The 13490-nt window shown below is 42.2% G+C and overlaps 1 protein-coding gene and 1 long non-coding RNA gene across 18 annotated transcripts in view; one reads left to right on the plus strand and one right to left on the minus strand.

The window, feature by feature from the left end:
- Positions 1-13490, plus strand: part of MAGI2 (membrane associated guanylate kinase, WW and PDZ domain containing 2) — a 598965-nt gene that overhangs the window by 496638 nt on the left and 88837 nt on the right. For all 17 annotated transcript variants that reach the window (XM_081927615.1, XM_081927614.1, XM_081927613.1 and 14 more), the window contains one exon: positions 11691-11722. In XM_081927615.1, coding sequence (XP_081783741.1) covers positions 11691-11722 — 32 coding nt within the window. The remainder of the gene's footprint in view (positions 1-11690; positions 11723-13490) is intronic.
- Positions 8388-13490, minus strand: part of LOC309379087 — a 74589-nt gene continuing 69486 nt past the window's right edge. Inside the window, exon 2 of the long non-coding RNA XR_014172360.1 lies at positions 8388-8602. This is a non-coding gene — a long non-coding RNA (uncharacterized lncRNA). The remainder of the gene's footprint in view (positions 8603-13490) is intronic.

Here is a 13490-nt window from a genome sequence, read left to right on the forward strand (position 1 = left end):
TGTTTCCTGCATCCATGGGAGAATGTCACAATTTACAGAACTGGAGCCATCCCACCTTGATGTTTCCAATACCAACTTGAAGTTGAACTTGCACTACTGGGGAATCATTTTTATAAAAATCACACCCTCTGTAATGCCCCCTCTGTTGCCATTTAGCTATAACTCTTCAAAGTGTCATATCAAGTACTTTAATATAGGGTGCATTGCTAATGGAATCAAAGGAGGGCAGGCTTTGCTGCCATTTTTGTCAAACATGAAGCATGGAGAGTGTGAATAGATTGCATATACGGTATGTTTGAGAAAAGAAGTTGATAGAGCTTCAAATGGTCAAGACCACAAAGGGCTCTTATTCAGCCTTTAATCCTTTATTTTAATCCAGTTTTTTTGACAGATCATATATAACTTACAAAGTTGAAATGCATTGCGGTACATGCCATTATTTGGGAGTCGCCGTCCCCCCAACTGGTTTTCTAAACAAAATCAAATGATATTAATAAGCATTTGTTTTTGCTGGCTTTTATCAGGAAAGGCTAAACAGGAGCTTCATGGAGTATTTTGTTGTTTTAAATACTAATTTATTTTGCTCTGCTATAAAATTATAAGTGCTATAGGTAAAACTGATTAGAAAATGAAATACATCTATAGCACTTTTATATAAGAAAGACCTGTGGAGTGCAGTCAACTATAGGGGCATTATAAGCCACTGAAAACGAAGTTTTGCTGATCATCTTGTTTACATCATTTGCCTTTGCAATGAAACGAGAGAAGATTCATATTGAGCCTGTAGCTCCAACCAAAAGGGGTTCTTTGGTGTGTGACATTTTCATTTGGGCATTCTGAAATCAAATCGTACAAGGGATCCTTTATGGCAGGGCCCGACAGAATGTCAGTTGTGGTTGACTGCAGGCAAGGTCTCAGTGGGACAGGGATTCTTGCTGGGTCTTCAGTGCCATTATTTTAAAGAGGTCCTTCCACCCCCACTCCCCATTGGTTCTCACTTCCACACCAGTGTGCCTTTTTGTCAGCAGAGTCCCACAATCTCCCACGACGTTTGTGTCATCACCACAATACCATTCATGGTCATTGCACCGGCCTAGACTAGAGGCAGAGCCCACCAAATACAAACTTAACAGCCATTGGCCTGTTCCTTCCTTTCATGGTGCCATTCATTGGAAGTAATTCTGGCTGTGCAGAAGAGCTTGTGCAATGGGACTTTGGTGCTCCCCTGACAGACACCCAAATCACTCACCTATCCTGGATTAGCAGGAAAGAAACTTCAGAGGTCAAAAGAAGTGGGACCTGAGAACAGCAGATACTTCCTCCCATGTTATCTTGGGTCATCCTCCCAAAGTTGATGGCTGCTACTGTCTACAGAGGACGAGATGGTTGGATAGTGTTTTCGAGGTTACCAGCATGAGTTTGACCAAACTGTGGGAGGCAGTGGAGGACAGAGGTGCCTGGCGTTCTCTGGTCCATGGGGTCACGAAGAGTCCGACACGACTAAACGACTAAACAACAACAACTGTCTATCACCGTTAAGCTAACCACTTGGTATTTGGAGCCTCAGCTAGGTCATGGGAACATGGAAAGCTACCCTCCCATCAGATGTCAAGGAGATAAATAGCTATACAGCTTTTAGAAGACGTCTGAAGACAGCCCTCTATTGGAAAGTTTTTAATGTTTGATGTTTTTATATATGCTAATGTCTACCCAAACCCTTCTACGTTTCCGCCTATATTCTCCCCCCACCAACGGCAAGAACAGTGGAGGCAGCAGCAGCATTTGTAGTGGCCAAATCCAAGCTTAACTGGCTTGCCTACCAGGTAGAAATTGTAGCTGTATATGGAACAAGACTAAAACAGCAATCAGTGAAAGAATCAGAACAGGCACAAGTACCTTTTCCATTACCTGTGTGTGAGACAGAGAGACAGAAAGAGATAGACTACGTATGCCTGAAGGTACATGATGCAGCAACCTTGCTTGGTTAATGGCTGGACGTGAAACTACCTAAGAACCTGATGTCCTCCATCTTGAGTTCCATCATGCATATATCAGCATCTCTTATGTCCTCCCCTCTCTGTTCCACATGTTTTGCCTCCCCACCTTCAAAATTATAGGAAGGGCTTCGTATGGCAGCTTCATCATTTCCTTCACTGGGTGCAGGAATTTTTTCCCAGTATATAAACAGGACTCCGTTTTTGTAAAAAAAAAAAACCCACACCACTTTTAACAGTTCTCTGAGACGTGGAGGGGAGGAAAAGGGGAAACTGGGACATTTTGGGATCAAATCAGAAACCAGGAGGCTTCTGTAATTCCAGAACTTTCCCTGGAAAATAGGGACACTTGGAGGGTATGAGCTTTTGTAAAATGACCACTCAAGATGACTGGGCCCTGTTCTTGTTACCCGTAGCACTTTCTCGGTGAAACCCAGGGAACCAGGCCCCAAATCTTTTAAGCAGAGTGTGATTGGAGCTGTAGTCTATGACTTGGCTCAACGTCTTGATTTATCTACTCTGGTTTTCTACTCTTTAATTGTAGTATTGTGACTGTGGTACAGTTGTTGTCAGGATTGTGTCATAATTTGTGGTCTCCTCTGTGGATAGCATTATTTGGGAGGAACTTCAGGGAACATGAAATAACTTCACATCTTAGGTTGACAGGTATCGCATATCTAACCACTGAACAGCCAAAACTAGTTCCTGGGGGTGTCTCTGTTCCCTGGTTTGTCTCTGGTTAATGTCCAGGTATTTTCATCGGTATTTTTAGGGATTGGCATTAGACTTGTGGATTTGTATTTGCATAGGCAGGTCACCCTGAGGTAAATGGGGTACAGGAAGTCAATGTCGTTGCTTCTGCCTCTAAAAAAACCATTTTCTGACTGACTCTGCTTTGCATATCCTGGGCTCTGAAATAAAATAAAAATAAATCACATAGAGCTGGTCAGCCTCCGTGTTCCATGACACACCCTCATTATTCTGAGTTTGAGAGACTGACAGCCTATTAGACCACCAAAGTGTTTCTGAATAGCTTATGCTTTCAATCACCTATAACCTGCTTTTGACCCCCAAGGTAAAACACTTTAATTTTAGCAGCTTGGGGGAACTTTTGATGATGATTTTTATTTGTGAGATTAATGGACCACTAACTGTTGCCATTTTTCATGCTTGCTATCAATGTAACTTGCTATAATTTTCAAACCAGCTGTACCGTTGGGGCATTCTTTAAAATACATTTAACCTTTTAAAAGCATATATGGGTTTTAAACTGTTTTTTTCTGGTCTTACTGCTGGTTCCCTTTATCTTTTTTTACCGCTTTGCTTTGCGTTTCATAAATCCAGTTGAAATGCTTCTGCATTTTCTTATGAAAGATTTTCCCTGTGATTATAGTTAAATCTGTACACCTATCCAGACTAATTCATGTCCTTGAATCCATGTATAAGAATCCTAAATCTCTCTCTTCAGTGCTATCACACTGTAGGTTTAAATTATGGGGGGAAAGTAGGTTTAAATTATGGGGGGGGGGACTATTTTCAGTGGCCATTTGTGTTCCTTCATAATCAAGGCCAACCATCACCACCCTTGTTTGACCCCTGCCCAAATCCTGATGCTATTTTGTCCTCTGTGTCCATTTCGTCTCTGGACGCTTAGCCCAGCCCTGTGCTGGGGGACTTCTGTTAGGGTCAGGTGGTGAAGCTCCATGAAATCCATTCTGTTGATCTGCCAGGAAGACAGGAGAGACAGCTGATTCCAGACTTAACTTGCCCTTAAGCATGCAGGAGGAACGACCTGCTTATATTAATAGTTAGGGTGAGTTCAGAAGTTAGAACAACCCTTTATTGTTTATTTGACTGCAATACCAAGTTCAGTAGATTTTCTTCAAAAATCAGCATGTTTGGTTCAAGTACAGTTGGTGTGGCTTAATCCCAGGGGACCATGAGCACTTTGTCCTGAGCCTTTTAGCCAAACTGCAATAGAGTCCTACTGCTCTATATTCAGTAGGTGGTGGCAGCTACAATCAATTGGGTTGTTCTGTTGTGGGTTTAATGCATACTCTCCAACATCTCTCCAGTGAAAATAGGGACGTCCCATTCCATAATAATAATTCTATTATTTATTATTTATACCTTACTCATCTGACTGGGGTGCCCCAGCCACTCAGGGCAGCTTCCAACATAAATTAAAAAATTAAAAATTAACCATTTAAAAACCTTCCCTATACAGGGCTGTCTTAAGATGTCTTCTAAAGGTTGCCTAGTTACTTACCTCCTTGGCTTGGGGGCCTCATAACGCCATACCCTCCAGCATTTCTCTGATGAAAATAGAGACATTCTGAGAAAAAATGGGACATTTTGGGATCAAATCAGAAACTGATATGGCTTCTGTAAATCCAGGAAAATAGGGATACTTGGAGGGTTTGTTTAATGATAAAGGTGGGGCACTTGAATGCCTAGGTAAATTGGTCTTCCTAGTGACCCTCATGGGGTTCTGGGGGGCAGAGAGGATAAGAACTTAAGGATCCCTGAGTACAACACAAGGGCATGGTACCAACTAACCTAAGGGAGTTGATTATCACCAATGTGCCCCTAACATGCATCCACAGAAGGGCCGGCCCACCCAAGAGGCAAAGTGAGGTGACTGCCTCAGACAACAGAATCCACAGGGGCACCAGTCCCCTATGGAGAATTGTATTCCCACCTTGCTCTTGATGTAGATCTACACTCGTTCCTTCTTCCCTAGCAGGGAAGGAAGCACCATGTTGTGGTTCTCCACAGGTGCCAAAATATATTGGACCAGCCCTGGTCTCTTTTTAATATGAAAACTAAAACCTAGAATTTGTCCTTTAAAATATGAAGACAGTACTGTCACAAAACTGAATGTAAACCTAACATGAAAACAATGACCTGTACTTTGGGAAAGAAAGTTTTTGATTAAGTGAACTAAAGGTTGCATCACACAGGACCTTGAAAGTACGCGCCAAGATCAATTATCCCCCTGGAAAGTGTCAGGCAACCATCTGTTCCTTTGCAAAACAGCCGAGGAAGCCATATGTGAAGAGACATTTTGATGATAAAATGGAATAAGCAAAGTCTTATGGACCTTATCGTCCAGGCATCAAGTGATGTGGAAACAAGATGGCAGCCATGAAATCAGCAGTGACTGACTTTGGCCTTCCAGAGGTTGCTGGACTCCAACTCCTCTCGGCCCCAGTTAGCATGGCCAGTGATTAGAGATTAAGGGAATTGTAGTTCCGAGAGACAACAGGCTTGCGACCCCTACTTTAAATTTTATTGTAAAGGTTCTGAGTTCACTCACTTCCAAACATTGACTAAACTATCAGCAACCTTACTTCTTATTAGCATGCAGAATAATGCTCATCGCTGAAAATTTCCAGAAGCTTCAAAAGAGTGCACAACATCTTAAGATAATGTTTCTTTAGATAGATGATAGATAGATGATAGATAGAAAGATAGAAAGATAGAAAGATAGATAGATAGATAGATAGATAGATAGATAGATAGATAGATAGATGATAGATAGATGATAGATAGATGATAGATAGATGATAGATAGATATACATACATACACAGTGGTACCTCAGGTTACAGAGGCTTCAGGTTACAGACTCCGCTAACCCAGAAATAGTACCTTAGGTTAAGAACTTTGCTTCAGGATGAGAACAGAAATTGTGCAGCAGTGGCGCGGCAGCAGTGGGAGGCCTCATTAGCTAAAGTGGTACCTCAGGTTATGAACAGTTTCAGGTTAAGAACAGACCTCCAGAAAAAATTAAGTTCTTAACCAGAGGTACCACTGTGGGGGTGTGTGTGAATGGATGAGAAAGAGCTTCACCAGGCACAGCTGTGACAGGAATTGGAAAAGTAGGTTATAAAGTCAAAAGTTGGAGCCCTGTTTCCAAATAGAAGAATTTTCATACTTACTAGAACATACTAGAACAGTATGAAAGACATACTGAATGAATAGTCTTGTAAACTGTAAATGGCCTTGCCAGGCCAGTAGGTGAGACTGCTTCTCTTACAACAGTGGAAGGTAGAAACTACAGTGGTACCTCAGGTTACAGACGCTTCAGGTTACAGATGCTTCAGGTTAAAGTCTCCACTAACCCAGAAATAGTACCTCTGGTTAAGAACAGAATGGATGAGAACAGAAATTGTGTGGCGGCAGCGGAAGGCCCCATTAGCTAAAGTGGTACCTCAGGTTAAGAACAGTTTCAGGTTAAGAACAGACCTCTGGAACGAATTAAGTTCTTAACCCGAGGTACCACTGTATGTGTATGTTTTCAAAGTGCAATAAAGTAAAATGAATGTGACCAGGTAATTTGTTCATTTGCCGTAAGATTCCATCTTAGATTAGGGCTCAACTAAAAGTTGGACTTTGCCCTTTTCCTTCACAAAAAGCTAAACTGAATGCAAAGACAAGTGTTCCTAGCTACCTCCCCACCCCACCCCATCCCTCGCTTGTCTTCATTATGCTGGTTAAGTTGCACGAGGCTCTATTTGTAGTTGAATGCTTTTTCCAAAGAGCATTGCATGTATGTACTTACAATGAACTTGAGTGCTAAGTTTTGACAGCTGAGAAATGAGGAGGAAATAGCAGCATGGTTAGGGAAGTGTAGAAAAAAGAATGGGGGTATAAAAACACACTTAAGAGGGTCTAATTCCCAAATAGCCCAGTGAAGGAAGCTCCTGCTTGGCCTCTGGGCAGTGGCAGCACTGCTGGGTTCCAGGGTGGGGCAGGGTGACAGTGAGGCAGGAGTGATTTGGGATCACCTTAGCACCTCCCTGCCCTGTGCCATCTCAGAGCATGACAGCAATACTGCTGGTGGGAGGCCAGGTCCATGGTGCCGCCCCTCCCCACCAGTTGTTCTCATGGGTATGGAATGGAGTATCCTGATCATGGAGCAAGGGCAATTCACAGAGTGACACTCCCCACCTTGTCTCTGTATAATTGCATTAAAGATAAAGGGACGCCTGACCCCAGTCGTGGCCAACTCTGGGGTTGCGGCGCTCATCTCGCTTTATTGGCCGTGGGAGCCGGCGTACAGCTTCCAGGTCATGTGGCCAGCATGACTAAGCCGCTTCTGGCGAACCAGAGCAGCACACGGAAACGGCGTTTACCTTCCCACTGGAGCGGTACCTATTTATCTACTTGCACTTTGGTGTGCTTTCAAACTGCTAGGTTGGGAGGAGCAGGGACCGAGCAACAGGAGCTCACCCCGTCACGGGGAATTGAACTGCCGACCTACTGATCAGCAAGTCCTAGGCTCTGTGGTTTAACCCACAGCACCACCCGCGTCCCTATATAATTGCATTACCCATCTTTTTTAATCAGCCTGTTTTCAGAAAAGTTAACTGTGAGTACTTATTAAAATATCCCATTCTATCTTTGTCACTCCTGCAGAGGCTATTTTTGAATACTGAAAAGAAGAATAGCTCCGTGCTTCAGGTGGCAATTGTTAATTCAATTAACAAGGAATGCCATTTGGGGTGGAGTCTATCTCTAGTAAGATCAGTGTGGGTTTTGACGTTGACCTCTGTGGAACTGAACCATTTGTTTTTATTTTATTTTTGCTCCACTATATTTATTATTGACATTTTCCTCTTGCTCAGTAATACAATTTTTCCGGGTGGCTTACAAGAGAAGCTGGAAAACAATTACTGTACACACAAAAATTGGGCTGTAAAAGGATAAAATCTTATACAGGGTAAAACCAGCAGGTACAGCAAAGCTCACAACAGCACCTGCTGCTGTAGCTTCCATGGTTAGCTAGATGTTTGGGAGGTGGCTGCCTTGTAGAGCTTTTCTTGCTGGCCTGAAAGTGTTTATGGGTCTATCTGCTGTTGATCCTGTCCTCCTCAACGTCACAGCCTTTCTGGTGTCCTACGCCCCCCAGGTATAGTGGGATACACAATCATTTTAGTTTGCTAGTATTTGTAGCTTCGTGTTTCCCTATTGAAATGTACATAACTGTTATGCAAATGTATCTTATAAACACATCCCAAAAGCGGAGAATCAGGATAAATGCAGCCATTTCAGAGCTGAGTCCCTGAAGCTACGGGGTCTGTTTTGTTTTGTTTACTTATTTATAAGGCTGGTTTTTTGTTTTGTTTTTTTACCCGCTCTTCATCTTAAAGTCCCAGGGCGGATTATAACAATGTAATAAACAATTATACAGATAAAACAGTTACAATTATAGAACAAATAAAACTGTTCCAGATGGAACAGAACGGCTCGGCAGCTTTGTTTCCTGGTCTCTGCTGCTAGGACACAGCATTTTCACTCTGAAAATAAACATTGAAAGTGAAAGTTGGAGGAAGAAAGTGGCTGGTCACTGTTAAGTTGTGGGTGAACATATCAGACAACACAGCGATTCTTCAAACAGCTCTTCTTTATTCAGAGGCCAGAACAGAACTGAAGGGCTCAGTCAGCCTGCTTATATAGAGCTCCAGTACAACGTTACTGTAGCAACTTTCTAAAACTATCCAATCACTGAACGTCACTTTCGATCCTTCATTTGCATAAAAACTATCCAATCACTGAACGTCACTTTCAATCCTTCATTTGCATAACTATCTACAGTATCCCCTGCTGGCCCAGGGTGAGAACTTCAGTACATAACAGTCACACTGTCAGGCTGTGGTGGTTCCAGGGCTATGAGGAGCCTGCGGAGCAGAGCAACACCCTCTTTCAGATCAGTAAGGAATGATTGGTTATTGGCCAGTGCTTCAGGTCCAAGGCCTATGAAGTAATTGCTAAGGACAGGGTCAGACTGATCTACATGGATATTTAATATAGCCAAAACCAAGGGTGACATTGCTTTACTGAATCCTCTGAGTTTCCTTGTGAGATGAACCTCTCTCCAAAGGAGATATAACACATGACTGAAGGTCACTGTGCACAGCCAGAATCCACCAATGGATTTTTCCAGAATCTCCTGCTGGGAAAAATTCAAGGCCGTTTGCCACAGGAATGAAACTGCCTGGTATAACAAGGGAGACAGTGAGTGGGGTCTTATTCATTGATGGGCAGTTACCATAGGTGCTGGCAGAGAGCATATTTGCTCTCCCAGCTGGTAACTTTATTGTGATTAAAATGTGCTCTCTTGCCATTGGTGATATGTGAGCATGTTTTGTCATAAAAGCCCTATCCTAGTTACCCCAGCAATCTGATCATAGAGATGAATTGTTGTTTCAATTGATGGCATATCACCAATGTTCTTCCATTCCCTGGGTGAGGTTTGAGCTGAACATGGCTACTTTGTACTACAGGGATGGGGGACCTATTGAGAAGGCCCACTCTAACAGAGTCATGGAATTTGATGGATTCTGGAATGCTCCTGTTGAGGTTAGCGTCACACCATGGAATGAGAATACTGTTATAATTACATTTTCATTTTACAAGCAAGGAACATTAGTCTAGCCATTTTTTTAAATACCACAGAATGTTAATGAATATTTGATATAAAATCATTCTCTCTGTTTCCAGTTCAACTCTTCATTCATTCATTTATTCTTACATTCATATAATCAGCCTTTCTTAGATCATGGAGTCAGTGGCGTAGCGTGGGTTGTCAGCACCCGGGGCAAGGCAAGTAATTTGCGCCCCCTAACCTGTGGATTTTAGCACTCAAGTCTTTTCCACTAGATTAGTTAGTGCGAGCACGCCCCCCCCAGATGTTGCGCCCGGTGCGGGCGGCCCCCCCCTGCACCCCCCCCACGCTACGCCACTGCATGGAGTCCAACACAGCATCTGAGTGGGTCCTAGGCAGTCACCCCATATCCCATAATGACAGAGCTGCAACAAGAATGGTGCCACCAACACGCAAAAAAGGAAATATCAGGTACCGCCCCCCAAAAAAAGCCTAAGAAGGAAGGGAAAATAGCTGAACAGTCCCAGAAATACTCAGTGACATTGAATATTGAGTGACTGAGGAGGGAGGGGGGATGAAGTATAGGTAGAAAAACAGTAGAAAGAAACATTTAATTGTCTAGATAGGTCATTTCCTGGCTCACACTGGGAAACTATTTTAAAATGTCACTATGGGTGGTAGAAATGGCTGGTCATAAATATCGGTGGAAAAGTCACAGATTTTAATGTAGCTGTGAGTCTACACATACACACACACACACACACACACAAACACACACACACACACCAGCAATCCATAATGGAGCGAAAACCCAAAATAGGCAGGGGACTCAAAATAGCCCAGTAAGAACTGCACATTCTCAGTGAGTGTGGAATGCTGGCGGACTGCTGGATGGGTGGGCATGGAGTGAAGTCAGGGGAACCATCAGTAGAAGGATTCCACATTGTCCCGTTTTGCTTCAAGGCCCAACTTCTTACTCTTAACATTTAGATCAAGTGTAGACATCTTCAGTGTATTGATTAAATATCACAGCAGAGGCTTGGATCCTAACTTTTCATTCTGTGAACAGAAGGTGCTTTCCTACACAAATCCCCAACACCACGCTTACAGAGACTTCTCGTGCTCACAGAAGGGTCCCCTAGGTGAACTTAATTCTCCTTCCATGAACGAGCACACTGTCTGTGAATGGAGCAAAACTTCCAGTCCAAGTCATAGTTCCCATAACATACTAGAAAGAATTAAATTTATAAAGGCATTGTTTTCTAGTAACATAAATCCTGAAAAGGGGAGGAGGGAACTTAGGTGGAATCTATACCTATATTAAAAAAACATTCTGAAAATGCTTCTTTTTTAAAAAGCGTTTTAAAAAATACATTGAATTTTCCATAAGGCTCACCATCGTCATCTAGTGTCACATTGTATATTGCACTTTAAACACCCTTAAAACGTTTTATTTGCAGCCGTATAGCTGAGTCCACAGTCTTTGGACAAATGTTTCTGGACCTTCAAAAATAAGTATGCGTAAAGTCAGACACTTTCCCATGAAAAAAGCCTTCCACTTTTCATGTACTTACTTCCTGAAACTTGTTTTTAACATAGAAGCCACATATAAAGCAATTCTTTTCATTGTGTTCTGTTACCGAAGTAAACAACAAGAGGTCTTTTCTTTATTCCTTTTATAACCTCCCTAAAACATTTAGATATGTTCATATCAATATTAATTATCAATATATTTCATGTTCCATTCTCCAATAAACAAGCCATATTTGTACAAGGGTGTTCACAAGAAGATAACAAGTTTCTTAGGAGAGGGAATAATTGCAGGATTATTTATGCAGAAAAAAATGACTTATTCCTTGATTTATTTGGCAATGTTGCTTGATAACATAATTAAATATAATGTAATATGTTTTATGTTATAGTCAAGTATTGTAGCTATTCTGAGTTGTCAGCTGTGTTCAGTGGTACTCTGCTGAGTACCTTGAAATCTACACTCTAGGTCCCAGTACAACTTGAGCAAGCAGTGAATTGAATTTTGGAAAATTGTGCCTGACCATGCTCTTTCTAAAGATAATGTCAAATGTATTTTTGACTCCACTGAATAGAAGTTAAGGTGACCTTGGATGTTCAGATTAATCTCCTAGGCACTTCCTATCTCCCGTCAGGGAATATTGTATGCTCTCATCAACATTAATAAAAATTACACATTTGAACAAACAACAAAGAGGTCTATTGTAGTCCAATCTGCATAATAAAAATAAAACAAAGATGCACTGATGTTTTCTTTTCTTTTCTTTTCTTTAGGATTCTTTTCACCATGGAAGACTCCTAAACCTGTAAGTTTTCTTCTCAAAGTCTTTGCATTATGACATGTGATTGCTTTTGAGTGCATTCAGTTTCAGTGGGAGAGAATTAACTGGGTGCTTCAAGTGGCAGTCCTATAGCCCAAGTGCCATTCCCTCAGTGAAGAGGGAGGTCCATGAATGGGATGCCACCTGTGATACCAGAGGCCCTCTCCCCCAGCTCTAAAACAGAGGATTCCCAGGCTTATGCTGCTGGCGGCAGCCATGTTTATTCAGGACCCAAAGCCTTGTTACTCTTCCCAACACATCCACAAAATTTCCCTGAAAATTTCCCTCCCATTATAGCTACTGAGTGGGAACATCAAATTAACATCAGTTAAGATTGAGAACAATACTATTTACTCTAGCTGGATTGTGTATTATGTCGTTATTTATCAGAATGCCTTTCTAACCATAAACACCTGGAAATAAACCCCATAGTTTATTTCCTTTTGAAAGCATATGCTTAAGATCACACAGCACATCTTACCTCTTCAGGATTTTATACCGTCCTCATTTCAAGCAAGTTTGCAGAGTGGTCACAACATGGAAGTAAGCCTTTTTGAATTTAGTGGGGATTACCTACAGAACAGCATTCTTAGGATTATATTGTAACCTTTGTTCCTGTGTTTTGACCTGGAACCACCGTGCTTCCTGTGCTTCAAAACTCTCTGCAAAAACAGCTAGCTAATTAGTATTTCTTCCTAACATCTAATCCTCCTTGCTTCCACCAGTCTGTTCAGCATAATTCACAAAGCATTTCTCAATAGGATTAGCCAAAGGTAAGTAGATTATATTAGATCCTGGCTGCCTTGTGGCCTGGCTGCAGGCAGGTATTTGTTATCTAAGCTAGGCAACAACATTTCAGACCTGCGGGAAAACTCGCGCCAAGGAGGTTCAGGGCAGAAACCCCATTTTCAGCCAAAGGGCCATGTTCTCCTCTTGGGCAACCTTCTGAAGGCCAGGCAACAGACATGGGCTAAGGCCAGCCAGAGGCCAAATAGCAGCAATGGCGGTGTCAGGAGGGCAGTTTGTGGCTCTGCCCCACCAGACTGGCCACTATTGGGAAAAGGGAAGCAGAACGAGAGAGAGAATGAGAAATAAAAGCCTATCAGCTGGCAGTGGTTTCATCCCTGTCTTCAACTTGTTGACAAAGACCTTCAAGCATTTCTTATGTGTCAACTAAGCACAGGCCTCCTATAGAATATTCAACAGTCAATAGTCTAGCTACTTTTCACATGGTGAATGCAACATATTTCTGTTGTATTTCTCTCGAAGGGACTAACAGAAATGGCAAAAGGAGTAAAATTATTTATATTCTTCACTGAGGAATGTGGCCCTCATGATGGAAAAGCTTCCCCACCCCTGTTTTACATAGTACTAGATGCCATGTACTCTGCAACTACATCAATTCCTGCTTCTGGAGACTCTTGAAATTCCTCAGCAAATCACCGCCCAAATCCCCACTGATGCAAAACACGCTTCTTTTAAAAAAGTGCTGATGGCTGTGGTATTGCTGACTGAGACCACAGGACAAAGATAAAATACAAACCGTGCTTTAGCTTGTAATAATCACATCCATTATTGATAAAATGCTCAAGGCTGCAAACCTATACATATGTACTTGAGCGTCAGCCCGTGAAACCCAATGGGGCTGATTTCTGAGTAGGTACAGAATGCAAGCTATGAACCGCGTGGGCATTGTACAGTTTTGTATAAACAAGACGTCGCCCTCGCCTGCAGGTGTTCAGTCTAAAGCTTT

The sequence above is a fragment of the Podarcis melisellensis genome (assembly GCF_964234715.1).
Source record: "Podarcis melisellensis genome assembly, chromosome: 10".
NCBI lineage: Eukaryota > Metazoa > Chordata > Lepidosauria > Squamata > Lacertidae > Podarcis > Podarcis melisellensis.